Genomic DNA, 15710 nt, shown 5'->3' with positions numbered 1-15710 from the left:
GCGTCGCTGCCGCCCGGGGCGCGTCAGTCGGTCGGTCGGGAGATCGGCGGGCGGGCGGGCGGCGGGTCCCTCCCTCAGCCCCACCCCGGGCCGCCGACCTGGTCCGGCTCCGATTCATAGTCGTCGTCCTCGGCGCTCACGGACATGGCCATGGCTCATGGTGGGCCCAGGCTCGCGCGCGCTGACATGGCTGGAGCGGCGCCGCCGCCGCCGCCCGCCCGGAGCAGGCTCGGCTCGCCCTGGCTCGGGCTCGGGCTCGGGCTCGGGCTCGGGCGCCTGCTGCCGCGAGGAGGGAGCCGCGCCGCGCGCCTCGCACGCCCGCGCGGGAGGGGGCGGGGAGGGGCCGGCGCGGGGAGGGCCGGGGCGCTCATGCATATGCATGAAGCGAGCCAGGAAGGGGCTGGCCCCCCGGGCCGGCGGGCCAATGGCGCGGCCGCGGCGCTCGGGCCGCACACAAAGGGAGCCCGGCCTGCGGTGACATGGGGGCGGGCCCGCCGAGGGCGGCCCCTCGCGGCCGGCGCGCGGGGACTGGGACTGCGTGGGGGCGTGCCCCGCGGCCCGCCCGGCCCGCGCGCCGCGGGATGCACATGGGTGGCTGCACGCCGCCGCCGCTCTAACAGGAAATGCACGCCCGACCTGGGGTGGGGTCTTTTGTGTGGTCCTGCGGGGCGTCTGGCAGGAGCCCCGGGGCGCACCGGCCACGGGGGGCGGCCCTGCACGCGACGCCAAGCAAGACTCCCTGTGCCCCCGGCAGCGGGCACACAGGCTCCCAGGTTTGCACATGCTTTGGGACCAGGACCTGATGCCCGCGAATACGGGAGTCCCGTACCCGGAGCTTTTAGGCCCACTGGCTTGCATACGGCGTGGGGGCTCAGTTCCCCCGGAAGCGGGCAGTTGGGTTGGGCAGGTACCCTGACGCTGCCCTCTCTGCTCTCAGGTTTGCCTTTCCAGATCAAGAGGGAGTCCACGTGAAACGTACCGTGGTGCAGGCGGGAGTTCCCACAGAGATGCCGGAGTTGGACGCTCCCAGAGAGAACGCCCTGAATGCACTCTGCCCCGAGTTGGGCGCCCCACCGTCTTGGACAGAAACCCTCCTTCCAGTGGTACCCTGGAGGTGATATGCCCTGGAAGCGATCTCAGAAGGGGCAGGGCACTTGCAGGCCAGAACCCAGTCCTCCTATGAGATTGGCAGTGTCTGAGCCTGGCCCAGAAGGAATGGGTTCTAAATTCTTAAACTGTAAAGAATTTAAACTGTAACTCTTAATGCTTAATCCAAAAGCAGCCCAGTCCTGCAGAAAATTGTTACTGGAAATCCAGATTGAGATTCATTAAAAAAATTAAAAAATGTCTATGGGACACTTTCCTCCCCCTGCCCTTATTCCGAAGAGGAGCTCTGACCATTAGCTAGAGTAATCAATGCTGTTTGTTATAAGCATCAAAACCACAGTTAAACTCAAGACAAGGCGCAGATGACTTAGCTGGGCAGCTGGCATACTTATCGTCTAACTAGGAATGTCCAATATGACGCTAAACATGCATACCTGTGTGTGCTCAGTTTCTTCATCTGTAAAATGGGAAGGTATGCCCAACCCAGGGATGAGCAACCTTCTGCAGAGATCAAAGGCTTTCCCAAGAAAAAGCTTATTAGCTGTGAAATCTCGTAATCAACTCTGCAGTGTTGTCCAACTGTTATTCATGCCCAGGCCACTGGCCATGAAATCCACTGTGAGAACAGAAGGGACCCACAGGCAGGTCACGGCCTGGGCTTTCAAGGAAGGCAGAATGTATGTGGCAGAGACCTTGTAAGTAAAACTCAGGAGCTTCCAGCAGGGAGTCAGCAGGAGTGGGTAAGCAGGAATGTCAGTTTTACTGAGTGGATTCTGAAGTCTGTAGGAAATTTATACACCCACTGACACTATGGGGGAAAAATCCCAACAGACTTGCTCTTTACTGAAACATATTTATTCTGCGTTTCCTTCCTGCCTTCTTCCTTATAGTTTCTTTATAGTTTCCACAAGCCACTCAAGGTTAGCAAAAACAAAATGCAAAAGAATATCCCCCTCCTCTACCTTACTCCATCCCCAAAGATCTCAGCTTTTAAAAATCTACAGTGATGGACCTAAGTCTGTATCTGATGACCTCTTAGGGGCCATTCTACCCATTAGGAAGCCCCTTAAAATAAAGGGGAGGGGCTGATAATATGCTAATCATGCTTTTACTTCATTGTCATTCATTGTGGTCAGAACTGCAAAGGTAAGGAAGTGGGACTTTTTCTTGAAGGTCTCTCCCATTGCTTATCAGGAATGCAAGATCACCTAGACTTGTCTTCGGGCGATTTCTTTTGAACTCTCAAAAGCTCTTTTCTGTATTTAAGGAAGTAAAAAGACACGGTTCCCATTTATCATGGCACAAAGAAGAGAAGGAGAAAATGTTGATAAACAGAAGCTGTAGCTAACACAAACTTCCTTCCACCACACCATTTCTGAACTAGAAGGGGCCTCACCAGACCCCCTCACTTCACAAATGAGGAAATGGAGACCCAAAGAAAATTAGGAAATACTCTCAAGCCCAGGGTCCCTTATATAACACCACCCAGAGACCCCCATCCTTCAGGGGTCCAGACAATAACAGCAGCTAATATTTACTAAAGCATGATTGCAGGGCTAGAGCCAGTGGTAAGTGTCTTATAGACATTATCTCATTATTCCGTATACTTTTTTGAAAGAGAGGGTGCAAGTGAGTGAGGCAAGGGTAGAAGGGGCAGAGAGAGAGAGAGGGAAAGAGAGAAGAGAGAGAATCCCACAAGGGGCAGAGAGAGAGAGAGGGAGGGAGAGAGAAGCGGGGCTCACCCGAAGCGGGGTTTGAGCTCCCCCAATGCAGGGCTCAAATTCACCAACCATGAAATCATGACCTGAGCCAAAGTCAGATGCTTAACTGACTGAGCCACCCAGATGCCCCTACCTCTATTTATTTTTTAAGTTCATTTATTTATTTTGAGGGAGAGCACATGCACACAAGTGGGGGAGGGGCAGAGAGAGAGAGGGAGAGAGAGAATCCCAAGCAGGCTCTGCACTGTCAGTACGGAGCCAGATGTGGGGCTTAAACTCACTGACCTCGAGATCATGACCTGAGCTGAAATCAAGAATTGGACACTTAGATAGAGCCACCCAGATGTCCTATGCCTTTTTGTTTGTTTGTTCATTTTCTTTCAGGGAGACAGAATGCATAACTGGGGGAGAGGCAGAGAGAGAAGGAGAGAAAAAATCCCAAGCAGGCTCCTCGCTGTCAATGCAGACCGTGAGATCATGAACTGAACCGAAATTAAGAGTCCGGACACTTAACTGACTGAGGTCCTTATTTATCCCATTAAACAGCCCTATCAGGTATGTACCATTGTTCACCCATTTTATAGATGAGGAAACTGAGGCATATTGCTGCTAGGAAATGAAAGCACCTGGATCTGACTCCGCAGGCAGCTGGAGCCTAGAGCCGAGAGCCTGGGGCTTGGGCTGTTAATCACACAGCTCCGATCCCTCATGCCAGAGCCAAAAGAGGATGCCAAATGAGATCGATACAAGCATCCAAGTGAAAAACTCAGACTTCTGTAGAATTAAATCAACTATCCCTTATTAAATTTTGCAAATTCTGTATTCTTGGTTCAAATTCAATTTCAAGGCAGATAGGTATGGTTTTCGTAACCAAACTGCTGTCTGATCAATCATCTGTCAGGGGCCAGGTCTGGAAGTAGGAAATCAGGAGTGAGACATGATAATGCAGTGGATCCTCTCCAAACAGTAAGAAGGCTCCTGCCAGCCGCTATCCTAACACCTCTTCAAAATTCCTCTTTTGAAGGGTGCCTGGGTGGCTCAGTCAGTTAAGCGTCAACTTTGGTTCAGGTCACGATCTCACGGTTTGTGAGCCCGAGCCACACGTCGGGCTCTGTGCTGTCAGCTCGGAGCCTGGAGCTTACTTCCGATTCTGTGTGTCCCTCTCTCTCTGCCCTTCCCCCGCTCACACTCTGTCTCTCTCTCTCTCATAAATAAATAAAACATTAACAATTTTTTTTTCTAATTCCTCTTTTGACACTTGCAAAGAACTTCTTACTCCTCCTCTCGGTCAAGTTTCCTTTAGCTAATTGGCACACACAATTATCCAACATTTGTTTTGTATTAAAAGCGTGCTGGGCTGTATATAAAATACATTATGCTAGGGGCACCTTGGTGGATCAGTCGGTTAAGCATCCAATTCTTGACTTCGGCTCAAGTTATGATCTCATGGTTCATGAGTTTGAGCCCTGCATCGGGCTCTGCACTGACAGTGCAGAGCCTGCTTGGGATCTGTCTCCCTCTCTCTCTGCCCCTACCCCCTTGCTATCTCTCTCTCAAAATAAATAAAAATAAACTTTAAAAACGATTAAGGGGTGCTTGGGTAGCTCAGTCGGTTAAGCATCCAACTTCAGCTCAGGTCATGATCTCGCAGTTTATGAGTTCGAGCCCCGCATCGGGCTCTGTGCTGACAGCTTGGAGTCTACAGTCTGCTTCAGAATCTGTATCTCTCTCTCTCTCTCTCTCTCTGCCCCTCCCCTGCTCTCACTCTGTCTCTTGCTCTTAAAAATAAATAAACATTAAAAATTTTAAGAAAAAATGTATTCAGAAATACATTATGCTAGCCCGGGACCAGCAGAATTGCCACCTGAAAATTTAGTGTTTACATTGTGCTTCTAGGCTTATCCTTTCTCCCTCCCTCATCTTTGCCTCATCTTTGACCCTCAGAGCTGAATGCTCTCCCAGCTCCACTTAGGCAAGGCTTATATTCTTAGAAAGAGCTTCCCAAAGCTGATGCCACCCGAGCAGTTGGTGCTTGCCCTGAGCCAGGAGGACCAGAACTTCCACCAAGCAGGGAAGAAATAAACAAAAAACAGATGGGAGCCGAATCAGCCTTGGTCACAGTCGGCACCCACTTCCCTGTTTTCTCTCTGTCATTTAATTTTCTGGTCTGCCTATCAGATCATGAGATACCAGGAATGACCCCTATATGCTGAGAGATTGTGCCCAGAATTAGCCACCTAAGGACACTGCAGGCTGTCCCCAGTGCAGGCACAAGCCCTGAGCTTATTAGGTTAAAGGAGGGGAGCCATCTTCTCTATCCCCATTTCCAGGAACAGGGACAAGTTGCCCGCTAGACTCTGGACTTCCCTAGGACAAGGGTTTCTCCTATGTGTGGCCCCTTTCCTTGTGCCCATGTCACAAAGGGCATGGCTAAAGCTTGGGAACATTATTTTCCAGAGGATCAAGGCAGGGAAAGAGAATGGATTCTCTGTCCAGACCAGTAACGGGCTGGCACAGTCCTAAGCCAATGGACCCCATTTGTAAACATGCCCCTAAGGAGGGAACAGAAATGACAGAACAGGCACACGAAGGGGTAGCTTCCCAGCACAAGTAATAATTTATACTTAACAAGCACCAGGGAATGCGTGCTTCAGTTATTTTACTATATTTTACCTTTGTCTCTGTTTTTCAATAGGTTTTTTTCCCCCTTAACAGCAAAAGGCGGTCTCTTGGAGAGTTATTTTTTTAATAAAATGTAAATCAGAGGATTTTTTACATTGTGTCACATAGCAACTTAGGACTGATTCCAGGGTTGCCTGGATGAAACTACAGTTCAAAGAGTGTCTGTATGACCAGCCAAGGGCTGCAGTGATTTCTGCCGAGGAAATAATAATGTTATTTAATTGCTTTCTATTTTCCCCCTGGAGAGTCATTCATTCCACAAGCATTTAAAAACCATGTATATTTGTCATATGGGTCCTTTAAACAGACTGAGCTTTCTTTTAAATGGGGTTCCTCGCCTAATAATGTCTCCTTACGTTACCAAAATCAACCAACAAATATTTACATTCACTGGAAGATTTGTGACCGGGCACAGGATTTTTTAAAGATTAACTAATTTAACAGGTGACCGGCATTGATCTGAGAAATGTTTTCCCGCCATCCACCCCATTTCCAGTTCATTCGCTGACCTTAGGAAGTTACTTCCCTTCTCTACTCATTGCCCTACAAAAATCCAGGCTAAGGCTGAACACTCAATTTGGACGAAATAAATGAGTTCACTTTACAAACCCCTCTCCCCTGGGGCTCCGGAAAATAGGAGGGGCTAAAAATACTAAAATGCCAGCATAATTCTGGCCTACAACCAAGACTTCTGTACTTTAAAAATATTTCTTCTTAACAAGACCAAATCTCCCCCCTTCGTTGCTTTCCTAATGGACACCCATCCCATTATGTATCTCCCCATCCTCCAGAGAAACACCTTACAGAATCAGCATAAAAAGTTCTGCATTTTCAAAGTTTTCAAAGGAAAAAGACTAAATCCCAAGATTACTTAAGATGGGATGATAACATAGACAAGAGGCAAAACAGGAGTAAAATTAAGTTCATCACTGATTAGCAGCTGTTTACAATAGCCAAAATGTGGCATATCCATGCAATGTAATACATATTTTTTTTTTACCCACCATCATTGAGAGTGATCTTAATTCCTATTCCTGAAAGGTAACCTGGTTAGGAAATGTAGGCCCTAAACCCTGTTGAAACTAACCAAACCAAAGAGATAGTTGAATCACCTCTTAAATGAGCTGCTAACAGGCACTGTGGTGGTCTGTTGGGCTCTGATGGTGCTTTAAAGACTTTAGGGAAGCCTGACAAATGCAAATGTACAGTGGTTGGTGTGGCTGGGAGTAGGGATGGGGGAACACTCCTTCTCTCTCTCTCTCTCTCTCTCACACACACACACACACACACACACACACACACACTTTGGCTGCAGCCATAGCCCTCTCTTCATTTACCATTCTTGCTTTTCTTTAAAAATGGCTCATCTCCAGCAGGTCAATTTGCCTTGAAAAGCCCCCTGGATCTAAGAAATTCCATGAGTTTATCACGACACTCAACATAGAAAAAGCCTGACAAACTCATCTGTCACCATTTGAAATGGCCATTAAACCAACTCCTTATTTTGAAAATTGGTATTTAAAAGGGGAAAATTGAGCATGTATATGGTCTTTTCAGGAGGAACTATATTTAAGGGTGGCCCTAACTGATGAGGGAAAACTGTAGGGAAAAAAGCCAAGTCCGTGATGTAATTCTCAACAATTTATATCAGTGATTTATTTCTCAATAAAATTTGGGGGAGGGTATGCCAGCTAATTCACAAGGGAGAGCATGATAAACTAAAGTTCCATTTTCATCTTTTGATACAATTATTGACACAGGAAAGAATGAACAACTGGTACTAAAACCATAAGTGAATGATGGAGGGAAGCAGGGAACCAGGGGGCCAATGGATCCCCTTCCAGATTGTTCTCTGGAAGAAAGAGGGACAACCATAACTGAATAATGGGGTAACAGACCACCATCACCTTAATCCACCATTTATGATATTTAACTTTAACCAAGCCTTTAGATCTCATTTCCAGTTTACAGAAATTACAAGAGCTAGGGGGAAAGTTCCGTGACACCACAGGGAAGCAATCAGAAAAATTCACATAGTGAAGGGATCCTCTGGAGGACACATGGTTCCATCTTCTTTACAAATCAATGTCCTGAGAAAGGTCTAGATTGAAATAGAATGAAAATAGATTCAATGTACCGTCCTGGATTGGAGCCTGGTTTAGATAAAGCATCTGCAAAGGATAATTTGGGAAATCTCACTATAACCAGGCACTAAGTGGTATTAAGGAATTATAAATTCTGGTAGGTGTAACCCACATGATTTTAGCTGTGTAGAAAAATATTTTTCTTTTTCAGAGATGTAAACTAAGCCCTAAGTATTTAGGAGTAGAATGCCATGATGTCTGTAACTTTCTAAAGAATACTTCAGCATAAAAACTAAAGCAAGTTGAAGGGGTGCTTGGGTGGCTCAGTTGATTAAGCATCTGATTCATAATTTCAGCTCAGGTCATGATCTTACAGTTTGTGAGATAGAGTCCTGGGTCAGGCTCTGTGTTGACAGTGTGTAGCCTGCTCGGGACTCTCTCTCTCCTTCTCTCTCTCTGTGCCTCCCCCACTGGTGTTTTCTCTCTCTCAAAAAAAAAAAAAAAAAACTTAAAAAGAAAAAAAAGAAGAAGGCAGGTCCCCCATTCACAGACAGGACCAGAGGATAATATTTTAAATAAACAAACAAATAAATAAAATGGTTATTAAAACAATCAATTTTACGTTATATCTATTTTCCCACAATTAAAAAAAATATGATAAGAATCAAAGAAAAGGAAATAAAAGAAATACCCTCCCTCAGGAGAATGGATATATCAATAGGGAATGCTCAAACCAATAAGCCTTGCTCCACAGAACCATCCTGTCCCATAAACATTAACCAAGGGAGACATGAATCTAAATGTCTCAACTCCTTCAGAGTGTTTTGCTGCTTAGTTATTTACACACACTGGTGGAGAACTCCAGTGGTTCAGAGTAGGTGTTACTCCAGCTGTCCCTTCTCACCTGCTTTCTTCATGTGTGATTAAAGTTCCCCTCATCTCAACAAATACACTTGCCCTTGTCACCTTTATAACAAAAAAGCAAAGTTAAACGATGTAAATACCTCACCTGTGTTCACCTACTCGTGCCTTTTTTTTCTCTAGATCACCTAAATTTGGAGAACACATTACCTGGCAACATCATGCGATCACACACATATCCATCCTTCTAAAAAAGCCAAATGAACAGCGCCTGGGTGGCTCAGTTGGTTAAGCATCTGACTTCAGCTCAGGTCATGATCTCACAGTCCGTGAGATCAAGCCCCATGTCAGGCTCTGTGCCAACAGCTCAGAGCCTGGAGCCTGCTTCAGATTCTGTGTTTCCCTCTCTCTCTGCCCCCCTCCTCAATCAATCAATCCATCAATCAATCAATAAATATTAAAAAGCCAAATGATGGGGGGGGGCGCAGAAGAACATGATAACTTATTCCCCATGTCAATGATCAAGTGTCCTCCTTTAACATGGGAAATATATGATGACATTTGACAATAAGAAAAGTCCAAGGAGGGGCACCTGGATGTCTCAGTCAATTGGATGGCTGACTTTGGCTCAGGTCATGATCTCATGGTTCCTGAGTTCGAGGCCCGTGTCGGGCTTGTGCTGACAGCTTGGAGCCTGGAGCCTGCTTCGGGTTCTGTGTCTCCCTCTCTTTCTGCCCCTCCCCTGCTCGCACTGTCTCTCTGTCTCTCAAGAACAAATACACGTTAAAAAAATTTTTTTTAATTAAAAAAAAAGAAAAAAGAAAAGTCTGAAGGATAGGCCATTGTTCCAGAAATAAAACAAGGATAATGGCAGGCAATCACTTACAGTGCCTGCCTGGCTTTCTAATTACCCCACCAAAGGCAGGAGCCCGCAATATTTCAATTGCTTTCCAAGAATTTGTCTTTGGCGTTATTAACACAGACAGCTGAGCAGGTTATCAGACTAAGAAAGAAATCCTCGGCTGCAGACTTTAATTACAGGTTATTTTAGCTGAACGCTGACTTAAAGTTCAATAAAGCAGTTCTAAAATGACACAGACGATGGCTGAGAAATTCCAGGTGATTTCTAAGTCCAGTGGGATAAAGAAGGTTGTTTAAATCTGAGGGACAAAAAAAGGGTCCAAAAGTACCCATGAGCAATGAACATTCCATTTAGCATTCTTTCACAGTTGGCTGGGGCTGGGACATAAAAGTTGCAGTAAGGAGAGATCCACATTCTCACCAAAGAGACATAGGTAGAAGAAAGACAGCCAAGAGCCTGAAACGGATGGAGTCCAATTTCATCTTTTAGAAATGCTGCGAAAACCTGTGATCGAGTTCATTTACTCAACAGACATTTCCTGGGTCCTTGCTATCTGGGAGAAATCGTGCATGACAGGATAAAAATGGAGAAGGAAAAAATTAATAAGATGAGCTCCAGTCTCAGGAAGCTGGTGAAGGCCATAAAATGCAGAGTAGAATATAGACGTCCAGTGGAAAGAGAGACTGGGGAAGTACAGCCGTCAGGATCTTGGCAGGAAATGGATGGTACCCTGGCACCCTCATACCAGGTCATGTGGGAGAGTTTAACAGAGACTCGGTTTGCAGAGGGTAAGTAGGGTTAGGGAAATCTACAAGGCACAGTGTTGCACCTCAAGCCTAGCAACGGCCATGAGACATTACCTCCCTTTGGCTGATGGGCTATGAGAGGGAACAGTTACTGGACTGGAAATGCAGAGAAAAAAGTTGGAGAAGGCCACAAAACAGGAATCGTGGCCTTCAAAAGAAGGAAACAGCCAACCTTCAATGATCCCATGGGGAGGAAGCTGGGGGAATAAATACCCCAGCCTCTTTCTCCTCCCACATTTCCATCTCATGCTGGTACTTCCCATTGGCTGAGCCCAACCAGAAGCCAGAGAAGGCAAGAAAGCCCTTTGACGGAGCCCACTTTTGGAGCAGGTGGGAGAAGGCTGGAGAGGGGCTCTGAAGGTACAAATAGAAAACATCCAGCCCAGGAAGCTTCCTGGTGAAGAAGTTTGGCTGGGCTTAGAGGTGGAAATTTTGTACATGGGGAAATAAGAAGGGCATTTCCAGAAGGGGAATAGTGTGAGCAAAGACCAAGGCAACTAAATGGAAAATATGGAGTAATTCAGTTCCCCTACAATGTTGAGGAGATGAGAGAAAATCATGAGATTCCATGGCAGAAACACAAGTGAAGACTTGGGCACTTGGGACCGGGTCAAGGATTTGGGAGATGATTTAAAGATGGAAGGCTTGACAAGTTTATAGGCTGAATCTTTTTTTTTTTTTTAATGTTTATTTATTGTTGAGAGAGAGAGACAGCGTGTGAGCAGGGGAGGGGCAGAGAAAGAGAGGGAGACACAGAAACCGAAGCAGGCTCCAGGCTCTGAGTTGTCAGCACAGAGCCTGACCTAGGGCTTGAACCCACAAACCGTGAGATCATGACCTGAGCCAAAGTCTGGTGCTTAACCGACTGAGCCACCCAGGTGCCCCTATAGGCTGAATCTTACCTGCCCCAAAATTCATATAGTGAAGTCTTACCCACCCTAATGTGTCAGAATATGACATCGAGTCTTTACAGAGGTGATTTAGTTAAAATCAAGCTATTAGGGCCCTAATTCAGTATGACTGGTGTCCTTATAGAAGGAGGAAATTTGGACACAGACACGTACAGAGGGGGGACAATGTGAAGACACAGGGAGAAGACAGGACGCTTACCTACAAAAAGTCAGCAGGCAAAGACACAGTTCTGTCCTGCCTAGGTCTCATGTGGTGTGCTCTAGAAGCTTCTACCCTCCGGCTTCGGTTCACTCCACCAAAAAGGGAGGGTTCTGATGAAATCCCTGTCATCCGGCTCGCAAAACCATGTGAGTTCAGCCACAAACCGATTTGGAATCGGAGCTCACAAAAACTGGTCCAGAGGCCTGAGCCCCAGCTTCTCCGTTCACCACCGATGATTTTCTTCCAACTGGATTTTTCTACTTGTTGATGTTGTGTGCAACACTCTCCAGAATAAGCAGGCTATTTTTGTGGGTACTCTTTCATCACAGGTTTCTGCTGCACTCCTGGGAACCTGCTGGACTTCACAGATGACTCAGCTGTCACTGAGGAAAACCCTGGGGATTCCAGACGAGGGGCCCCAGATTGTTTTCCATTTGCTTCCCCTCGCTGCAGCCTACCCACCATCCACTGGTTTCTCTTGCCTTTCTCTGCTCTCCTGGTGCCAGGGCTCTTTCACTGCTGGCTTCCTCCAGGCCCGTGAGCATTACACCCACCGGCTCTTGGAGTCTGCTCTCAGGAAGCTGGAAAGGCTGGGCACCCTCGCCTCCTACCCTGACCCAGAAGCAAAGCCTGTGGCCTCAACAGCCTCAAACCCTCAGGGGCACAGTCTAAGGCAACAGTCACCCACAGCACCCGGGACTTCTCCTTTCGGGGGAGTGAGGAAGGGATAAAGGAGGAGAACCACTTTTTTAAACCAGCTCCCCCGTAAGGGTATGCCGGCCATTTCAGAAAAGCCATGACTACTTGGGGGAGAATGAAGTCACTAGGGTCTTTGCTTGAGATTAAGTGTTTGCACCAGCCAATGGTAACTGAAGGATGGGAAATGTCTCTAAACTCTTCACCCCCTTCCCCTGCTCCATGCCATTCCTTCCATATCCGCTATTTCCATAGAGACCATCACCAGCCTTCTGGAAGGCAAATTCAGGGGTGTCAATTACTTATAAGCCATAATTGCAAAAAATCACATTAACTATCACTGACTGATAGCCTACTGTCGAGGTATTTTACAGACGGCATCTCACAGCAACTCTACAGGAAAGGCACTATTAGCCCTTTTTACAGATGAGTAAACTGAGGCTCAGACTTGCCTACAACCACACAGTTGGTGGCAAAGCCTGGGTTCAATTCCCAGATGCATCTGACCCCAGAGCCCACCCTAGTCACGCATGAGAATTGCCTGCAAAGTGTCAAGAAAGTGTAGACCTCCCAGGCCCCACCGCAAACCTACTAAATCTCAATGTCCCAGACCAGGCCCAGGAAGCTGTATTTTTTTTTTTTTTTTTTTACAAGTTCCCCAGGTAAAGCTGATGCCAGCAGCCTGAAGACTGGCTCTCATTAGACCGCAATGCCTTTCTGGGAAACTACCTGGCCCCGAGTAGGCAACAATAAAAGGCAGGCCTTATCGTCATCCTCCTTCTCCTCGTCATCAATTTAATTACTCCGGGGGTGACAGGAATCGACAGCAGGGCAGAAAAAGAACAGGAAGTACACGGGGCCTCTTTTTATTGAATTATGTGCCTCTCTTTCAGGTAAGGGCTATGTGTCACACCAGAGGGACCCCACACTTATCAAGCCTCCCAGATCTAAATGACCAACTGCAGAGGAAGGGGAAGAGAAACAAAGGGGAACCAAGAGTAACACAGACATCAGGTGTGTGTGTGTGTCACTTCCTGCCGTGGTTCCTGCGTGGCCCTGTAACGTCCCCATAAGGAAGCCAATCCAATAACTGAAAAGGGCTGTCCCATGTCCCCTGTCAGGGTACTTGTGCATACACACTCCAGCCTGTCTGCTCCTAACTCCAGAAAAACTGTCAATAATTGAAATTCACGTGGCAGCCCAGTTTGGCCACTCAAGCTGATGGGTTAAGATGCAGACAGCTGTGGCTCAGTCTCCCCTCCTTCCTCAGTTTCCCTCCATGTGAAAGCACCGGCAAGCTAGCTGGGTAGAAGTGTCTGGCTGGTGAGCCGAAGGTCAACTTGCTAATAAGACTGAGGTCAGAGGTCAAGCCTCAAAGAAGCTCAGTTCTCCTGGCTTGGTTCCAAGGTCACAGACAGGCCCCCAAAATCCTGCCACCTGGTCATAAAAGGGAGCAGCCAGAGTGTAGACGGATCAAAACAAATCCATCACCGCTGGTGGGAACAGCCAATCGGGGGAATGGTGACGGATGGTGATTCAGTAGCATCTTTGATTTGAAAGACACGACATCAGAAATGACCTCACAGCACCTAATCAGTTCCAGAAAGGGACTTTGTTCTCCAGGAGACAAGGTGGGAGATCAAAGCATTTCTTGCTAATCATCATTTAGCATTAATTACTTGTTAAGTAACCTGACCCAGACCCAATACCGCTCCCTACCTCGCATCCTGACAGCCTCAACGAACACCCTTGATCTTTCAACCCAACCTGCATCAAATTGGGAGCAAGCGGACTGCAAACCTGGGAACGGACAGACCCCGGGCGGCCCAGGCAGTCAGTCGTTCAGTTACTTCTCCTTTTCCTGTGAACTTTTTAACCCCACCAGCCAGGAAATGCATACACAGGGCAGCGGGCTTCCCCGCCCCCGCTTCTCCACCACACTGCACGAGTTCCTCAGATCTGGGCACTAACGCCTCTCCATTCACAAGCTGTGTGGCCCAAGGCATACCGGCATCCCTCTCTGAGACCCCGGTTTCAACTGCACGCACAGAGATAACACTATCCACACCTCCCAGCCTCGTTGTAAGGATTAAACAAGATGTAAAAAAGACCTCTAAAGATTGGTCCATACATTGTGTAGGAAACTACAGGGGGTTGGGGCTGTACTGGCAATAATTTATTTCTAGAGCTGAGTGGGGGCCATGGAGTTCATTATTATATTACTTACATCTTTTTTTGTGGCTCTGAAATAATGTATGATAAATGCTACAGGTTGAATTGTGTCCCCCCCTGCACCCCAAATTCTTATGTTGAAGCCCTAACCCCAGTGCCTCAGAATGTGACTACCTGGAGATAAAGTCTTTCAGGAAGTAACTAAGTTAAAATGGGGTCATTCGGGTGGGTCCCAATTCAGCAAGACTGACGTCCTTATAAGAAGAGATTAGGACACAGGCACACACACAGAGGGCAGACCACGTGATAACACAGAGAGACAACAGCTATCGACAAGCCCAGGAGAGAGTCCCCAGAAGAAATGCATCCTGCCAACTGACTTCTGGCCTCCAGAACTGTAAGAAAATGAACGTCTGTCCTCTAAGCCACGCACACAGTTTCTGCAGCCCTTGCAAACTCACACAATAAACCTCAAATGAGTTGTAGAAACCATAAGCTGAATGAAAATGAAAGAGACAGTACTAGTATGGCTCAAATCAAAAAGATGGATAAGGGCGCCTGGGTGGCTCAGTCTGTTGAGCGTCCAACTTCCGCTCAGGTCATGATCTCAAGGTTCGTGGGTTTGAGTTCTGTGTCGGGCTCTGTGGAGACAGCTCGGAGCCTGGAGCCTGCTTGATTCTGTGTCTCTTTCTCGCTCTCTGCCCCTCCCCCTGCTCGCAGTCTGTCTCTCTCTCTCTCAAAAATAAACATTAAAAAAATTTTTTTAAAAATATAAAAGATGGATCATAAGTGTTGGTGAAGATGTGGGTTAAACTGAAACTCTCATACATTGCCAGTGGGAGTGTAAAAGGGTGTAGCCACTCTGGAAAACAGTCTAGCCATTCTTCAAAAAGTTAAACACAGGGGCGCCTGGGTGGCGCAGTCGGTTAAGCGTCCGACTTCAGCCAGGTCACGATCTCGCGGTCCGTGAGTTCGAGCCCCGCGTCGGGCTCTGGGCTGATGGCTCAGAGCCTGGAGCCTGTTTCCGATTCTGTGTCTCCCTCTCTCTCTGCCCCTCCCCCGTTCATGCTCTGTCTCTCTCTGTCCCAAAAATAAATAAACGTTGAAAAAAAAAATTTTTTTTAAAAGTTAAACACAGAGTTACCATGTGACCAGTCAACTCCACTCCTAGGCATCTACCCAAGAGATATGAAAACATGTATCCACACAAAAACTTGTGCAAGAATGTTCAGGGCATCATTATTCACAATAGCCAAAAGATAGGGACAGCCCAAAGGTCCAGCAACTGGACAAGGGATGAACAAAGTATGGTCTACAAACACAATGGAATATTATTCAGCCATAAAAAGGAATGAAATACTGACAGACGCCACTATGTGGGTGAAGCTTAAAAATATTATACTAAGTGAAAAAGCTAGTCACAAAAGGTCAAGTATTGGATAATTCCATTTACATGTCCAGAACGGGCAAATGCATAGAGACAGAAAGCAGATTAGTGGTTGTCAGGGGCTGTGGGAGGGGAAGATTTAGGGGTTGGGGACTGGTTGCTGATGGGCTTTCTTTCAGAGGGAATGAAAACGTTCTAAAATTAGACTGTGGAGATAGC

General features: G+C 47.1%; 1 protein-coding gene and 2 long non-coding RNA genes across 16 annotated transcripts in view; 1 reads left to right on the top strand and 2 right to left on the bottom strand.

Moving 5' to 3' along the window:
- KDM2B (lysine demethylase 2B) overlaps positions 1–15710 on the bottom strand; it is a 152489-nt gene that overhangs the window by 29324 nt on the left and 107455 nt on the right. The window contains exon 1 of one of the 14 annotated variants that reach the window (XM_086681626.1): positions 99–297. The exons of the other annotated variants lie outside the window; for them this stretch is intronic. Coding sequence (XP_086537752.1) covers positions 99–152 — 54 coding nt within the window. The 5' untranslated portion in view covers positions 153–297. Of the gene's footprint in view, positions 1–98; positions 298–15710 lie in introns of those variants that run through there. 14 annotated transcript variants of the gene reach the window in all.
- On the top strand, positions 346–1349 carry LOC147575286 (uncharacterized). The gene is made up of 2 exons (XR_015242213.1): positions 346–773; positions 938–1349. It is a non-coding gene; the product is annotated as an uncharacterized LOC147575286 (long non-coding RNA).
- On the bottom strand, positions 7139–15001 carry LOC147575285 (uncharacterized). The gene is made up of 2 exons (XR_015242211.1): positions 11234–15001; positions 7139–7611 (listed from the first exon to the last, which is right to left on the bottom strand). It is a non-coding gene; the product is annotated as an uncharacterized LOC147575285 (long non-coding RNA).

The sequence above is a fragment of the Puma concolor genome, chromosome D3 (assembly GCF_028749965.1).
Source record: "Puma concolor isolate L17-30 chromosome D3, mPumCon1.1.hap2, whole genome shotgun sequence".
NCBI lineage: Eukaryota > Metazoa > Chordata > Mammalia > Carnivora > Felidae > Puma > Puma concolor.
Note: the sequence above shows the minus strand (reverse complement) of the source record. Positions and strands in the feature narration are given on the sequence as shown.